The 17,765-nt window shown below is 45.8% G+C and overlaps 1 protein-coding gene and 2 long non-coding RNA genes across 3 annotated transcripts in view; 1 reads left to right on the forward strand and 2 right to left on the reverse strand.

Annotated features, from left to right (window-relative positions):
• The window catches only part of LOC138181718 (uncharacterized), a 47,220-nt gene extending 38,247 nt beyond the window's left edge, over positions 1 to 8,973 (reverse strand). The window contains exon 1 of the long non-coding RNA XR_011173583.1: positions 8,689 to 8,973. This is a non-coding gene — a long non-coding RNA (uncharacterized LOC138181718). The remainder of the gene's footprint in view (positions 1 to 8,688) is intronic.
• LOC138181717 (uncharacterized) overlaps positions 1 to 9,897 on the forward strand; it is a 48,790-nt gene extending 38,893 nt beyond the window's left edge. Inside the window, exons 3-4 of the long non-coding RNA XR_011173582.1 lie at positions 7,023 to 7,203; positions 9,558 to 9,897. This is a non-coding gene — a long non-coding RNA (uncharacterized LOC138181717). The remainder of the gene's footprint in view (positions 1 to 7,022; positions 7,204 to 9,557) is intronic.
• Positions 9,898 to 12,876: 2,979 nt separating this feature from the next.
• Positions 12,877 to 16,842, reverse strand: LOC138181711 (CCAAT/enhancer-binding protein). Its single transcript, XM_069116804.1, has one exon. The coding sequence runs from the start codon at positions 16,283 to 16,285 to the stop codon at positions 15,224 to 15,226; it is 1,062 nt and encodes a 353-aa protein (XP_068972905.1). The 5' UTR covers positions 16,286 to 16,842; the 3' UTR covers positions 12,877 to 15,223.
• Positions 16,843 to 17,765: the final 923 nt, after the last annotated feature.

Below are 17,765 nucleotides of genomic sequence, written 5' to 3' on the forward strand. Positions count from 1 at the left end.
ATACACGCCGACCCGACCTACCAAGCAAACAGTTGTCTATTATACACGGTACGGTTGCCAAGATTTATCGCGGGCGATTTTTGCGCTCATAAAAATTACCAATACATTGAAATGTAAATTGCGTAAAGATCGTATTGAGTCATCGATTGTTCGTTATCCGGGCAAGGAACCCGAAATACTTGCAACTCGACTCGCGACACGATCGAACAAGTATACTATCAGTGATTCACAGGATCGGGAGGAACGTCCATTCTCGTGTCGTTTCGTTTCAATGAAACGCTCGAGTTTCGTTCCGCGACGGTGACGTTCGTTCCTCTGACGCCTGCGTATACCAACTATAAATACGCGGCATCGTAACATGACACAATCGAGGGTCACTTTGCGTCATCTGCTCTCCCGTTCACAGTTTGCATCCGGATTGCCGGAGTAGCGGATGGACGTATCACGAAACGCCGACGAATCGGCGAGACGCGGCCGATCGAGAAAGCGGAAAGGAAGAATAAAGAACGCGAGACCCGCAACGCGAGCCGCGTGTATTTGCACGCGTATTACTCTCCAGCGAGAGTTGCAGATGCATGATGCACATTGCGCGACCTTGCGAGCCATGCGCGAATAACGGCCTCAGAGCGACGCGGGTGCGTCCGGGTGGCACTGCGCATGTTCGTGTGCGCGTCCCGTGCACGCGTGCACGCACGTGTGAGCGTCCGCGCCTCGTTCCTTCCTCTCTCGGGGAATCCGGCAAGAATTACTCCCGCTGGCATAATTAGATCTCGTAACGGTGTGGCCCTGGCCGCTCGTTTAATTTATTCGTAGTCGCTCGATCGAACGCGTCTCGAACGTTCTTTTGTTTCTTCTTGTTGTTGTCTCGCTTCGGATGGATGATAGGTTTGGGGCTGTTCGATGTTTCGGAATCGTACAGGGAAACGATCTCTATCGATGATATAGACGATTCGTTCGTTTTATTCGTTGTAGGTGATATTGTACATATTTATGAAAACGAGTATCTGGGTTGTTATATGTGGGGGAGTATGGGAAGTAAGTGGTGCATAAACACGAATCACGGTAACAAGCGTACGAAAAATACCAAAAGTTTCCGATAGACCTAATAAATCGAAGGTTATATCTGCACGCGTTCGATAAGGTCACAAAAATGATAGAACGATGTTGGAAAAAGATTCTTACTGCTGGGTTATCGATTGTTTATCGGAGTTTATCGTCTCGTACGATTCTAGCTATCTGTAACTATCATTGAAAATTCCGTTCTATTGCCTCGAAGGTTATTAACGATGGTACAAAGGAGTTTAGCGATTAAGCTACGAATGATAATCGTATTGAATTCCGTGGACATGTGAGATGAACGATCATTTGCCGCCCCGCATCGAGGTGAAACGTTATCGTGACCGATTAAAACGCTTTCCACGAGGATTGAGTCGAGTCGAGCAAGTTCGTCGGCGTATTTACATTTACGATTGGAGAAGCTTTGTCGTTGATAGCGTTGCACGAAGAAACGCTGGAATCCTGTAACCACTAATCACGCGAACGTCGCGCCAAATGGAGCACGTGCTTCGCCCGGCGGGCAACGTAATCTCCGACGATGGTTGCGCAGAAAGTGTCGAATGAAAAGCACATGCAAAGTCGGGCTGCGCGATGATCGACAAATACGTTTATCTGACTAGTGAAAACAGACTCGGAGTGTAAATATCGTTTGTCGACACAGACTGTACATTCGATATCTCTGCTAAATCACTCAGAATTATCGATTTGTCGAAGCGCTTCGATGTTCGTTTCCGGATGTCTCCGTGTCACCGTCTGTTTCCCCTCAAAGTGGAAAGAGACATCGTGCAGTCTGTCGGATAGTCTCTTGCGAGATTTAAAACGCGATTATAAAGTCGGCTCCTCGAAAATTAAACCTAGATGGTGTCTTGGAGTTTTACTGATAAAACATCTGTCGCGCAAGCGTTCAAGATCATCTCGAGCGTTCGTAAACGCGTGAATTCTCGCGGACGTTACAAAATCTGCGGCCAGACGACAGTTCGAAGGGAAAAATGGAATTATTTCTTCGTCTGGAATAAATACGGAATAGAACAAAAACAATTCGTGGGTCACGGTGATCGCCACCGCTGGCACGATAAAAAGAAGTTCTTATCATTTTTATTTCTCCCCGCGTTATCTGTCTCGTTATTCCTTCCACCTATCTGTGTCTTTTTTTCTTCTCCACTTAATCGTGCCGATCCACTGATTTCTACGCAGTTCGTTACTAAAATTCATGCTATAGATACGTGATACCCTATGCTCTCATTCGCAGTTTCTGTTGTGTTCCTTGGTATACCGAAAGGTTACGCAATGAATACGTATAACAAACATCGTATGTATGATGAGGAGCGGGTGTGAAGGAAAAAGGAGCGGAAGAATGCGGCATCGTCGCATATTATCGTTGTGACCTCACTCCAACCTTTTTACTTGGTATCGGTCTCTTGACCGGAAGAAAACTGTTTATACGCGTCATCAAGGTATTCTGATGACAAATCACAACAATTTTACTCGATCGAAAAATTTCCAACAAATAAATCCTTCGCGTTTATATTTTCAAGCTATAGCTGTTCTTACGCTGACCACAAATTATATTTAAATTCCTCGCTGAAGCTGTCAGCCTCGAAACCCTTATCCGACGAGCAAACAGGAACTCGAAAGAACGAGACTCGAAAGTTTCCCGTTCCTATCCTCGAGCTCACGATGCTGCCATGTTCTTCTCCTACGCTTCTTCGTATCTGGCTGACCCACTTCCCGAGCCACGAACGAGAAACACGGAGAGCTAGGGAAAGGAACGAGCGTGGTAGAGCGCACCGAAATTACACGCTGGTTCTCTACCTGACCTGTGTTTTTCGAGCAAAATCGTGGACGAGCTCGCGACACACCAGTGTCCTACGAGTTCCTTCGCCGATGTTGTTGATTTATAGCTTCCCTTGGAACGAGACTCGTCGTCGTCGTCGTTGTAGCTTCTCCGTGATACTTCCTTTCTTTTTTGTTCCACCGTGGTGTTTCAACGGCGACACACGGAATTGTTTACCGATTAAACAAGACGAATAACCTAAATAAGAGTGCGCGATGCGGATTGAGGTCCAAGGACGTATGTGGTGTGTACGTGTGCGTCCGCCTGTTTTTAAATCGCATTCGTTATTTTTTGTTGATTCCGCTGATCTCGACGCAATTTACCACCGATCGGGACCGTTCACAACACGATCTCGTTCCTTGCTCCAGCTGAGAAGACTCGTCGACTTTTCGATCACGGCATCGATCATGAATTACGATTACGCCAGCTGCTCGTTGCTTTTACTCTCCGCAGTCCGTGATATTGTCGCGATACGATTCCTCTCGCCGAATGCACGCGATGTTGCGAGTCGATCGTTGTATCCAGAGTCAATGGCAATATGCTCGATACGTAAACGGATTTCCTTTCTTTAAACTTGGCGCCATCGGAAAGTAAAGTTAATTTTAAAATCATTTATACGGCACAGTTGAGAAACGAGAAAAATACTAAATATATAGGGAGAGATTTCGAGTCCTACTTTCGAGAGAAAACCTTTTCGTTCTTCCCAAGTAGTTTTTCATCGTATCGACGTGACCGGAAGCTGTCGGTTCGAGAGCTACTACTAGAACAGTCGAGGACGACGTGCATTAGTATTCTTTCAAAGACACGTCGGTCGGCATAAAAGGTGTCCGGGCGTGCTCTCGGTGATCCTCGTATGCGTATACCGCGGAACACGCCACGAACAATCGCGTATAACCATGGACACGTGGCTGAGAAGCGCCGAGTGGATGCACCGCGTCGCTCGACCGCTCTGTATCCCTCGGTCGAGGTTTCTTTTGCGTAAAAAGAGTGAATAACCGGGCTAGTACGGTTACCGTAGCTTGCTAGATCACCTGGAAAGCACGAGATTTTCGATCCTTCTCGATCCTCGCACGAGCGAAAGTTATTTCTCGAGATCTGACATTTTTGGCTGGTTACATCTTTCCACATACTTTTGTTCATTGAGTTACGCGATCACGAAAGTTGAAAATAATTCGGTCATGGTGATCGAAGTTTCGCTTCTCACAAAGTAAATTTTATACCTTTCTTTTATATTTGGAAGTAGTCTCGTATTCGCAACATTGTTGGTTCGTTATTAAACGAGCAGATACTTGAATCCTTGCCAGTAGTCCGCTCTTCCTACGAGTTTTCTATTTTATAATTATGTAACAAATTTTAGCTAAAAATAAACGTCTAATTCGCTTCGACATGCGATAGATGCTTTAACCTTTATTTTCGGAACCTCTCACCGTTACTGTTATTAAAGCAGTCGATTAAACGGATCTATATTATCCTAGTTTCTTATGTAACCTGCTAGAAAGATAATTTTGCTGTCGAGCGTTTGCATCGATTGGGTAGATCGTAGAGTCGATGCAAACGTGGGGACGATAGCGATCGTGAAGCTCGGAGAGGAAGATAGGATGATCCAGGCCACTGAAAAAGGAAAGTGATTGCTACCACGTTCGCCGGTAGGCAGGTTTGCCGTCGTCATTATGCAATAATTATTATGATCGCGTTGTCGTCGCAGTCGCCATCATTACTGCGACTGTCGATCGTAGCCTGGCCAGTATCTATCGTAATCCGACCTGTTCGTTTGATCGTAAACAATTACGCGTGCAATTTTCGTACGATCATCGTAATTCGTGAATCGGTCAGGACTTAACGATCAGGATTACGTTTTTTCTCCGTTTGGTTTCCGTTTTTGCCGAAAATCGATTAATTTCAGTTGCGGGCAGAAACCAATTTACCGCGTTCCACCAATGGCCAGTGGTTCTCGAACGCGGTTTCGTAGAAAAGGTCACCCGTTTCTATGTCGTTGCGTTGGTCGAAAAAATGGAACGACCGCTATTTGCTGGCGATTCCAAGAGACGAAGAATCGATTGAAAAAAAACCCGCGGTCGTTCACAATGTCCGCGAGCGATCGCGGTGACAAAGGAGTATCTCGTACCAGTGTGGTGAGTTGGACGATGGCGACGCGAGAGGAGCATCTAGAAACCTCGAAGGATGAGATCCGTTCGTCCTTGCTCGTGGAATCCGGAAAGTTGTTTCGAGGCTGACCGTTTCTCGGGGAAAATTAGAAGCGTTCTCGCGAGCACGCGAAACCGGTCCTTTTTTCGTCTGGCATCTGTACGGTCCCCGTTCGTCCCATGGACCTCTTATATAATTGCGAAGAATCTTTCCATAGTAGAAAGAGCGAAAACGGGAACGAGTAATTTCATATCGTGCAATCGAATGGCCGGGAACGAACGCGAATGACAGTTCGATGAACTACGAAAGAGCACGCGATTTTACCTGTGTGGAACAATCGTTTCTGTCGACTCGACGGTATCGGTCCACGTGCAAAACCGCGAACTTGCAAAACCCAAATAGGACGTCACGATGCGCCTGTCTATAGTTCACGTTCTACACGATTTATCGTGGCGCTTTGTTCCGACCTGCGTCGATTCGTAGAATGAGTAACGTCGGTGGTCAGACATGTCCTCGTATATTCGACCTTTTCTACTGTTAAACGTGCGCGCGACGTGTCATAAATTGCATGAGTAAACGGGCTTGGGAGGGCGACACGACGACGATTGTACGGTGTTTCTACGTGATGCGTGTAGAAGAAAGATTCACGGACTCAAATATGCTGTTAATAACGATAACTTTATAGTTCAACTGCTGCCAGAGCTGTCGTTGTCAAGCCTGGCATATAATGCTCCGCAGCCCTACAAGATCCTAGAATATCTCAGACATTCTTGGAAACCATCGTTTTGGAGTATTTTGGAAACAGCCTGGCCTGTTTTTCTTTTTTCAAAAGCTCTCTTTTCGTTTCGATTTGGTTATTCTCCTATGGTCGAAATATGCGTGAATCACCGCAGATACGTGATTTTCTTAATATTCGATAAAGGCGAGCTTTATCAGATACACGTGCACCAACAATAAGTAAGGAAATATGATTAAAAGTTGAAGTGGAAGGATGTAATGAGTTAGCTTTTCTAATTAATTAACGCGTTCACGCACCGCGGCGGAGGAACACGAACTTTGTTATTGCGCGTTTCAACTAGCCTAGTTGCATTTATGCAGGCCAGCCGATGCGTTCCCGTTTCGTAAATCGAAATAAACCGGCTGTAAGTTGGTCTCTGAAGAAATTTTCTCTTCGTCCTAACTGCTTTTTTAATGGGTGAGTTCCGCTCCTGTTTTCATTACACACGAAGGATTGCCGCGGCTATAGATACGAGGTCGTCGGCGATATCTTGCAATCAATTAAATCCCGTTCTTTGGTCAGTGCAAATGTTTATAATAATCTCGCGGTACACGCTTCACTAGGCAATTCCTTCCTTTTCTTTCTTCTTTTCTGCTTCTCTTTCTAACGAACCGTGTTACGCACGATCTGATCGCTGCGGATTACACGTTTACGAAACTCCTACACACACACAGCGACATTGAACTACGACCCGGCTAGATGATCTGACTTCCACTATGACTTTTTCAGGAATATTTCCAATCACGTTGGTTCTACGCGACTCACAAAAAGTACGATATCCAACGAATTTCACGATTAAAAAGCTTTCGAACTTGGTCACAAGAATGACCCACGTCACGATCGAAAGAACGAATTATCCACGATGATGTTTAAAATTCGTCGTTGGTAAATGAGAAAGATTCTTCTGAAAGAAGGAAAAATCGATGGATGTATTCGCGTGGAACGATCGCGTGGATCGGCCGAAAGCGAAAACGCTTTCGTTTTTCCCGGCGGAAAGCCAGCCGAGAAAACAAACAAAAGCGTTCCCGTGAAACATATGCCGAGGTTCGGGGCGGCGCTCGCTTGCGCGCCATGCCAATGCTCGGCCGTATGTGTACGCGAAAGTTCTGTCGAAACGACGCCTTAGTCATCGTCCTTTTCCGGAGGATATAGGTATATATTCGATAATACTAATCCGTGGCTCGTACCGTCGCTTTTGCTTTCTTGCAGCGCAGTGACCTGATTCCTTGCATGCAACGGTAAGAGTGTTTCCAGAGACTGGCGTAGGGAGATGGAAAGAGAGAGTTGCCGGGGCGAGGGACCGAGACGGGGAATCCGCGGCCACGAGAGAGAGAAGAGGAAGGAGACAAGAGGGAGCGAGCGCGCCTCGTGACACGTAATACCCGTCACGGTAATAGTGGTACGATATTATAGCACCGCTAATGTCATTCATTTGTGATTTAATGGGAGAAGTCCCGACCGCAGTCCATAGGAGGACAACGACTGTGCAGAGTCGGCTGTCGAATCGGAGAGAACGCCAGTCAAGTCCTCTGGCTTTTCTCGTGTTTCGCCAAACGAATATTAATATCGAAACATCAGCATGTCTTATGCCTTCGTTAGCTGGACGTAGTTTCTTACTTGACAGAAAGGAAGTAGGTAATTTTATTAAGATCGTGATATCATATGGTAGACATATCGCTTGTTCTTCGTCCGATCATTAAGAAGAGTAAACAGAAAAGAGCGACGCTACGTTCTCGATAGCATCGTCAGAACCACGATTGATAGACGTTCTAATAAGCAAGTTCCAGAGCGGGTCGCGGGATCTCGGGCATCGCTATGCCGGACGTTTCATTCACTTTTTTTCCGCGGTCGAAGAACGTGGAAGGAATTCTCGACATTCGCCGTACATATGTTGTTACAGTAGCCGGCGCTGTGTGGATTCGTCGGTTCGTTGGTTGGTTCGTCGAGTCGTATGCTCCAGTCGGCGGAGCCCTAGTATCTCTAGTTCTCTTTATGTAGGTTATCCCGGTTATGCTAGTTACGACGGACTCTTAGAATTTAGGTTGACCATATGGCGAACGGAATCGTTGCGTTTCTTTCTCGCTCGGTTATTAATATCGTACCGCGCGCCAACTCCGAATCGTCTGTAGCGAGCTGCTTGCCAATGGGATCGATCGATGCTGATCGACGATATTGCCGCTGAGAACGATCGATCGAGTTCTGTGCGACTGTGGATCGCGGATTCTCTTCGCTTGGCACGTCGCGAGTACCCACGACTCGATCGTGAAAAAACTCGAGATCTCGTGCGGTAAGAAATAAACACACAGAATTTCACGGAAACGCGATTATTTTCGATTTTCGTACCACCACGCTGGCGCCTGTCGAGAACGTCAAGAATGACAATCCGTGTTTGATCATCTGTATTTGTACCGAGAATACGTCGGCAAACGCGCGCCACTATTTGGACACAGATAGAGCAAGGTGCTAGAGGCATTTGTCTGCTCGTCAAATTGTAATTTACACTCCGAGGAGACGGTGTCGTCTCTGCGGTGCGGGTCCATCGATCGAGAGACCGTAACGTTCGGTCGTACGGAAGAACCACGATAAAAATAAATTCTTGACTTCCTCGTGGCCGCGTGGGTGCGTAAACGTACACACACACATTTTTATGTATGCGTTCCACCGACAGACGAATCATTAGACGAGTCTGGCTGCTATTCAGAGTCGCGCTGGTGCATCGGTATCTTGAGATTACTGCTTTTTATTACACATTTTTTGACGGTTCTTATTACTGAATATGAAATGCCCATTACAGCTTTTTATTACCTTTCTTCAGCGATACACGTCAATAAATATGAGGAAGCGTAAAAAATTAAACGTCATTGTACTTTCTTACCTTCTGCCGCTCTTTTATTTCTCTTGATTAAAAAATCTAAGTCATGTCATCGCGTAAGTGGCGCTGCGACCGAAAGACCTATCTCGTTGTCTCCAACGAAGGATGAGCGAGAGGCGTACCACGAGCTGACAGTAGAAACCGCCGAATTATTCAGTGAACTGGTGTTTGATTGGCATCAGGTCAGCAGAGGAAGACGCTTTCAGGCGTGTCCCTGATGCGTCGTACGCGTCTAATATAGCAATGCAGGCGTGGAATATAGGTCGCACGCTAGAACGCTCTTTTATATATGCCGCCACACGCTCGTGGATCGTGGCGAAGATAGGCGCAGGCGCGTACATGAACGTCGACACGCGAGCGCGTGCATTACGCATCGCACGCGTTATGAATTCGTTAATGTTGCCATTGTACGCCGTGGAATCCGCGTAAATCGATCAACTCTATGCTCCGTTCCAAAGCAACTGAGCGTTTTGTGTTTCGTATTCGAATCGAGATTCGAATCCAGAACGTTATGGAAAACTTGATTCGCGCGGACTTAGCAGTTTTTGCGTGAACGAGGAGTCATAGAGAAATACCAAGGGCTCGGCGAAGGATCAAACGGTTGGAACGCTCTAACGTTTGTATCCGGCTTTCCGTTTTTGTGACTCAGCAATCAAGCACGGTGAACGCTTCTGACGAATCGCGCAGCTCGCGACGTTCCCCCTAGAATCAAGCCATAGTTTTCATCCACGCGGGCAAAATAGTCAGCCGCTTATTTTAATTCCCGCGGAGTTCCGCACGTACGTCTACGACCCGTTACGGCCGGCATAACAATGCATGACGTAACTGTGGGGTCGAATCCTCCTTACCTCCTCCGTGCAACGATGTTACAGGAAAGTGAAACTCTCGGAAACCAGGTCACACCCACATCGTGCTCGCAGCAGTGAACCGCGTTGCCGATCTACGAGACTCCCCTTTTAACTCTGGGCCAGATACTTTTTCGATCCATCCGAGGGAGCAACGGACGGAGGGGAAGATAAGAGGAACCTTCTCTCCCTGTTCAAAGGGTCCTCCCCTACTGGTGGAATCAGAATTTCATGCGTTTCCATCGACTCCTTTCTCTCGACTCGTGTCGCCTCCAATTTACCTAGCTTCGTTCAGAGGAGGATCGTTCGAGGATCCTTATGTTCCATTTAAGAAGTGGATTTATGCTTTACTAGGAACGATAGTAAAAATGACGAGAATCGTAAAATGCCTGAAGAAAGTTAATTTTCTTTTCAAGAGGCAAAGAGAATAGTTAATAAATCACCTTTTAACTTACATCGGAGACCTTGGCTTCGCTATTTGCAACACGAGCAGAATACCTTTCTGTTTTACTGAAAGAACAGGTAATAGTGGCGTTGCCGAGTGTTTCTATAATTCGTCAAGTAACAAGTACGATGAAAATCTTTGTATACCTTTCACGATTCGCTTAAACAAATCATAAACGTTGTCCCATGGTGTCAATCCAAAGGATAATTGCATTCACGATCGTTTCACGAGCTCTTAAAAACACACGAGTACTCGCGTTGCTCTAGACGGAGCGTGAATACGTTTGCTTCTATACGAGAGTACGCGTTCCTCTTTCAGCAAGGGAAAAGAAGCGGGCGCGGGCGCGGGTGCGTGGGTGAGAAACGGTGTTGCTAGAACTGGCCCTAACCCATATACCGTTGGAGCCAGAATAGAGAGCGAACGAATAATAGGAGGGTGGATAATAATATCGTTGCGTCGCTAATGACGGAGATTTTGTCAAAATCCAACTCGTAGCGAAAAAAGAACCCTCTCGATGAGATCGTGGTAGCGTAAGTACTACAAAAGTACTGCATATAGTATCGAGCGATATACATGGTCGATCTCTGACTTGGTCATTCGTACATTTTTTCGGACAACAGTTCGATCTCGAGGATGTCACTTTTGAATGTGACACTGGTACTTTGGAAGGAAATACTCGGCATATTTCCGTCGTATAGAATCATCAAAATGACAAAATAGCGTTATTTGTTTCCACGGCCCTGCCGAAATCCACGCTACGGCCACGTAGCTGGCGTTGGTTGGCAGTGCTTGTGTCTAAAACTAGCGGCGACCGCGACATGTGCACGTAGACATCGCGGCGTCAAAACTCGTTGCATTATGTCATACTTTTAACGCGGCACACAGCATCGAGCACCTCGATGACCTTCCTACCTTTCGACAACGGCAACATTATTATTTCGCTTCCTACCCGTGAGTTGTTGAGGATGATGGAGTCTTCGAAAACGTCTTGTCCGGGAAAATGGAGCGATGAATGATTAGATCGCAGGTGGTAACGTCAATAGTCGGTACATCAGCTTCTCGGTTATGTAACGTTTAGAAAAATTGAAGTATCGATTAGTTCGCAGCAGGTGTGTCAACGTTAGTTTACCGTCATGAAAGCGAGAAGTCGCGTTCTGTTACATCGACGATTAGTGGAACGAGTCAATGGCATCTGTTGTTCAAACATTTCCTTCCGTATCCGTATGGACATTTAAGCCGAGTATTTCTCGTAGAAAGTGGTAATTCTGGAAAATGTCGTTTCTTCGCACGAGTTTCTCACGCAGTATCTCTACATGACAGTCGTATTTGGGTATATTTAGACCGCGGTGTTCAGCCCTGGGACAGATTGACGTAAGCTAACGACTAATTATGTTACCTTCTTAACGCTGCGCTGGACCGAAACACCGTGCCAAGTGAATCATAACTTTTGCTCGTTTTATCTTAAATGCTAAGGTTTTTCAGAAATCATCGTTGTTCTCATTTTATAAGATGTACCTATAAGAGGTTTTATTTTTTTTCTTCTTTTGCAAAAAGATTAATCGATAAGATAATGCGGCGATGCTCGATCAATGAGAATGACTATATTTGCATTTGTATGCCGGTGAATACCAAAACCGGCTACTTCGGTATCGAATTGCTAATAATCCTGATTTAGAGCGTGAATAAGAAGCAATAAAATATTACGGATCATTAACCATATAAGAACTAAATCTTTGTATATCTTTGAAAAATATCGAAGAAACATCGTGTTGTAACTTAAAAGAAATTGAAAACATGTGCATCAAAGCGATGCTAGCAAGTTGCGAGTTGGAAAACCTGTTGATAGAAGCCACGTGCTTCGATTATTTCAGTCGTGTGCCATTCATCTTAATACTCTCTTCGTAGTGTCATTTACTGATAAAAAGGGGTTTACTGAAATATTTACAACGAGTAAAATGCGTTAAGATTGACGATTTTAGTTGAAAGAAGCAAACACGTGAACATTGTGTCTCATGATTCTTTTTACATATTGTACCGCGAGTAATTCATCTTTCGACCGAATTATACGCACGTGTCTACTTCCTGGTGCAATTGCGCTCGATACAGTGATTCGCACGTGTAGATCTCGAGCGGTCGTATCCTGTCCCATCAGAGCGCAAAAAGAACGCCACGACCGTTACAATAGCGTTAATCTATTTATCTGACTAACAACAGACTTATCTTGTGACTCATTCGCCGACGGATTCGCGCCGCTGAGAGGGCCGATCGCTTTCCGCTTGTGAGTCCGTTGTCTACGTACGCGACACACTCAATTTTTATTGCCGGATTAATGACCGTCAGCTATATTGTCGTTTTCTGACCGTAAAAGATTTGTTTACATCAAGAAGTCGTTTTATCGTGTTTTGTTACATTTGTTAAAGTTCTATCTCGCAATTTCCTATGGCTATGTAAAAAACCTTGTTCGAGAAAGTGTCTCATCATGGTTTACGTTCTTTGTGATAACGGTAGATTTTGATTGGTTTGTTTGATTTTACATCGCAATAAACGGTATATATATTTTTAAATGATTTGTGACTACAAGGACGATGATTGAAAGCTTTTTCCTGGCCTTTCGGTTTTTGCGATATTCTTTGTACGTGGTTGAATTTTGCACAGTTATGAGTAATATGGAAGCGACTACGAATGACTCAATTGGTTTCGTATTAATTGGTATTCCATGTTATCTAGAGTTTGTCTAGAGATAAAGGGATTCTCAAAACGGTGCTCCCTGGTGACTGTTGTTCGTCTCATTTTTATTGGAGTTGGAGTATTGAGAGATTAAGAAGAACGTTAAAGAGGGGATACGATGCGGGATATTTTAGAAAAATTGGAGGAGTTTAGAGCGATCAAAAAATACCGTCATTTTTATATCAAAATATATTTGTGCATAGACAAGAAGACAACCGTGACAGGTAATCTCGTACCTAACATACATCAGTCATACGCCAAGGAACGCGTGCACATGCACGTACACGCTCGTGTGCGGACATGCGTGATGTACGCGGGCATACACACGCAAGTGATGAACGCGTACACACTTTTGTTTGAGTCGTGCATCATTGAGAGACCCGATAAACGTCTTAGAAAAAGAGACATTAAAATAAAATAAAATAAAATAAAATAAAATAAAATAAAATAAAATAAAGAAGAGAAAAAGTATTAAACTTGCCGCACAAGTACGTATATAAGGTAATAACAAATATCGTTCTCTCGCACGCGATCGAATCTACGAACGAGGAAGACAAAAAGAAAAAAGAATGAAGCCCGCTTCACGCGATTTTTACGGTAACTCAAGATAAAGGGGATTTGGTTAGACCAAATCCCAGGTAACGTCGGTGAATTATCTATCTCTCCTCTCTTCCCCTCTCGCCGCAATCGCCTAACTCGTCGTTCACATTAACACGTATAATTATAACGATTGGTTTTCTTAGACACATGCTCGCACACATTCGACATTTTTTATAATTTTTTATTTTCTCTTCCCTTTCGTCCTTTCACGCTCTCTCTCTCGTTCTCTCACAAAAAACACGAGTCCGCTTCGCTTCGTTTCTCTAACAAAATATATTAGCTTTTTTTATGTACATACATCTCGAATATAATAAAATTAAAATAGAGCTATAATACAAGGGCATGTGATATGAGTGCTTTTCTTTTTTCCCGTGTGTATATGTGTGTGTGTGTGTGTGTGTGTGTGTTTTTAGGGTATGGTTGCGCCGTTTCACCCTGTCGAAGAAAATACAACACATGAATCGAGAAGGTAACATGGACATTGTTATCGCATCGATGCTGATCGCAAATTATGGTATCTCGGCATATCTTTCTAGGTACTTGGTAATAAGAACGATAATCTAATTTGATCGATCGATATCTAAGTGTCTGAACGTAACGCGGTGCACGTACATATCGTGCCCATCGCATCGTCACTTTGTATGTAGATTTGTATGTATAAATTTGTGTATGTGCACGTATGTGTAAATATGCGTGTTTTGCTTTGTACTCGTATGTATGATCAGTGGAAGGTGCATCAAAAATGTATAATGTAAAGAGAATCAAAGATTTATGCAAATGAATTTACATATGCGCGCATCGATACGCGTATGCACGTGTTGGTGCATGTATATGCGAGCACGCGCCTCTAAGTATGTAAGTATTTCAGTTACGTGTGAGCGTTATGTATGTGAGAGTGTGATTGATGCGCTTGTACACATCGATGCATGATTTGTTCAGAGTCGCAACGTGTCTTCGTGTTGCGAATTACGCGATCGAATGAGGTGGCGAACTCGCGAGACACGCGGTAACCACCACCCAGTCTTACGTACATTGAGAAAAAAAGAAAAAGAAAAAAAGATAGAAGATAGATACGAAAGAAGGAAAAAAGAAAGAAACAAAGAAGATCGAATGAATCGACCGTCCATCTCGATTAATTTTCATCTATCTCTCGTGTAACACCGAAGGTCCGAAGAAGAGGATCGCAACATGGTGGCCACGTGAGAAGCCTCGAAAATCATTCCTCGTGTCTTCTGTTCGCTCTCTTTCTTTTTTTTTCGTTTTTCTAAATCTTTTTCTTCGTTTCATTGCGTGTCGTGTACAGACGAACGGGGGGAAAGTGTCCGATGCACTTGGTGTAAACAAAAGTTCGTCATGAGCAGAGGCACTTTTCTTCCACACGTGAGGTTATCGAGGTAAGCTTCAGCTGCCGAAAAGCTCTCCCCGGGGAGAAACCGACGAGCGTCTCTTCTTCAAACGAGTCACGCCTCTCCCTTCTTCTCCTATCCTCTTTCGTTTGTTCATTCCCGTCGCTCCACGAGATATTCTCTCTCTCTCTCTTCGTCTTACTCTCTATTTTCCATTCCCATTGCGTCTTTTCTTCTGTCCGCGAGTTGCGTGCGTCGTTTCTCTCGAGCAAACGCACGTGTACATCTCGCGTTCTCCATACCGTGGAACGAAACGAGAAAAGACGCAGTAACGTCCGCGACGAATGTCGATCCAGGACATTCTTTTTTACTTAGATCCGGATGACGCGGGTGCGAAAGGATGGAGCTGAACCATCAGGCAACCCGGAAAACGGAAGTCGCTTCGAAATGACTCTCTTTCGCAATGGAATCGACCTGAAAGGCAAGGGACGAAGGTCGATGCCGGTGGACGAGAGAAGGGCGTAATAAAGGCGGCACAGTGCCACCGTGGTACTCAATGACGACGTTGTCGTGCGCTACATGGGCCCCACCGCGTGCTGTTGGAATTGATCGAGATGCCTCGAGATCTCACGATGGAGCTGTTCCGGTACCACGCCGACGCTGCTAAACAGAGACCTAAGAACGTTCAGTTCCTCCGTCAGCAATTCGATCCTTTTTTTGAGCAGGTCGTTGTCTTTCACCAGTAGCTTCACCTTCTCCTCAGTTTCCCTCGATCGTACCTTCGCCTTCTCGCGACTTTTCCTCACCGCGATGTTGTTCCTTTCGCGTCGTCTTCTGTACTCGTCGCTGGCTTTGTCGATGGCCTTGGTCTGTTTTCTGGCAACAGCGGCGGCAGTGTTTGCGTGATGTTGATGCGCCATCACAGGCTTCATCGGTCCTCCCCGAGGCGGTGGTTGGTGCACCGGTGCACCGGGATGCCCTCCAGGTACCGTGGACGGCGTTAAAGTTGTGAAGGTTGGTGCTCCGTTGGCGAACGGTCCGTTTGTAACTGGGCTGTATCCGCCTGGTGGATATTGCGGGCAGTGACGACGATAGTCCGCCGGGTCGAGCGGTTCCTCTTTAATGCTGGGCGATTCGGAGCTCGAGCTGTTGCTGTCGCTACAGCTGTTGCTGCCCTGGTGATAACTCGCTCCGCTGTGGACAGGTTGTGGCATGTACGCGAGCGTGGTACGTGGATAACCCGGCGTTCTGACATGTTTCACGGCTCCGTTGTTAGCACCTAACATATCTAGCAGGCCGTCGTTGAAGTGGCTATCATCGATCAGATGTTGCAGATCTAACGATATCTCTGGCGTATTCAGGTCTGTCAGCTCACCGGCTGCGGCGCAATGTTCCGCGTACTGTTGGTGAAGGCTAGCCTTGCTCGCCGAGACCTTGCTCACCACCGAGCTGCTCTGCTGCTGACTGTGATTATGATTCACCTGCAGAGCAGAGTTATTGTTGTTCGCTGCGTTGTTGTTGTTGTTGTTCTGATGGTTGTTATTATTGTTGTTGAGTACTTGAGATTTCTTGAGATCGGCCGCACCGTGGGCCTGAGCCTGATGGGCCGCTGAATCGTACATGACTGGTGACTCCATTGCTCACTCGCACATCACAGATACGATATATCTTTCCGCGATTCTATTATCACCTTCTTTCGCCTTATCGCTGTATTTATATCCGAGTGTCCGTTTATTTTTATTCTCGGTTTCTTTGAATAATTTACCCGTATTTCGGATTGTAATTCGATTACACGTCGTGCACGGAAAAACAGAGAGCCAATCGTATCGCTGTGAAACTTTACCACGAGAGAACGACCTCGAGCGGCAAGCCGGGGATTTTCCCGTGCGGACGGGCCGAGATCTGACACTGGTCCAAGTACCAAAACGTGACCCTCGACTATTCCAATTTTCGAGGACGAAGAAGCGCGCCGCGCTAACTTTCGGCAGCCTTAGGAGGACACAAGATGATCGTTACTCGGTTAAAACCGCGTGGTTCGTATGCGCCAACGCGTTCACCACGCCTACGCGGGCTTTTTCGTGCTCACGGTTACGGTACACCACAGAGAATGCCCAGAAAACGAGAAAACGATATCACCCGCACAAGAGCTGGCGCACGACTGAGCGGCTTTGCGGCATGTCGCAAGCTTTCAATGTGGCGTGCGACGAGAGCAACTCCATGCCTCATTGCGCTTGCGCTCGCGCGCTTCCCTCTCAGCCGCTCTCCTCGCCTCTTTCCTCTTCTAGCGATCCGCGCTAAGAGCATGGATACCGCGCGTCCACCGTGCTCCTTCTTTCTCTCTCTCTTTCTTCGTTTTATTCCGATCGCTCCTTCCTTCTCTTTTCCTCTCCTTTCTATTTTCCCTTCCTCCCTCTCTGTCGCTCTTTCCCTCTCTCCTAGGTTAAATCTTTCTTTGTTCGTTTTACAGGTTGACATGCCGTCGTCCCGTCGCGGCATCGCGCGACAGGAAAACTTTTCCGGTGCTCGCCTTTCTCGGTTCTATTTATAAGAACTTATACACGAATCCGCCGTCCTTTCGATCCACGGATTTTCCACGGAAATCGGAAGACTTTCCACGCGATTTTCTTCTTCGTTTCGCTCTTTCTGCCTTTCGACGTGTATATACGCGCCGTCTCGATGACGCGCGGCCTCCGTTCGCTATAACTATATACACACGAATGGAGAACGCGCGATTTGTTTCGTAGGACAACCGATTTGACGATTATCGTTACCGTCATCGTTGGGCACTCGATCGGAACCGATTTCTAATACCGGGCACATTTGATTTGTCAGTTAGCCGAGTAGCGATATCTGTCCAATTGCTTGCGTGAGATTGCGCAATTAGCAGTAACAAAGTAAGAGAGGATATTATCGGCGGTAGATGCGAGATCCTTATGCGAGCTGTACGGGAATGGAACGAATAATGGAATGATGTTTCTGATATCGAAATGTTTTTTTATCCTCGTCGTAAAATATTATGAGCGGTTCTGTTCAAATTTAGAGTAACGATTCGTCGGGAGGGGAATTTGAACCTTATAATGTGTGATTTTAACCGTTCTATCTTTGTTTCAGGAGACC

The sequence above is a fragment of the Bombus flavifrons genome, chromosome 7 (assembly GCF_040668555.2).
Source record: "Bombus flavifrons isolate JBK064 chromosome 7, iyBomFlav1_principal, whole genome shotgun sequence".
NCBI lineage: Eukaryota > Metazoa > Arthropoda > Insecta > Hymenoptera > Apidae > Bombus > Bombus flavifrons.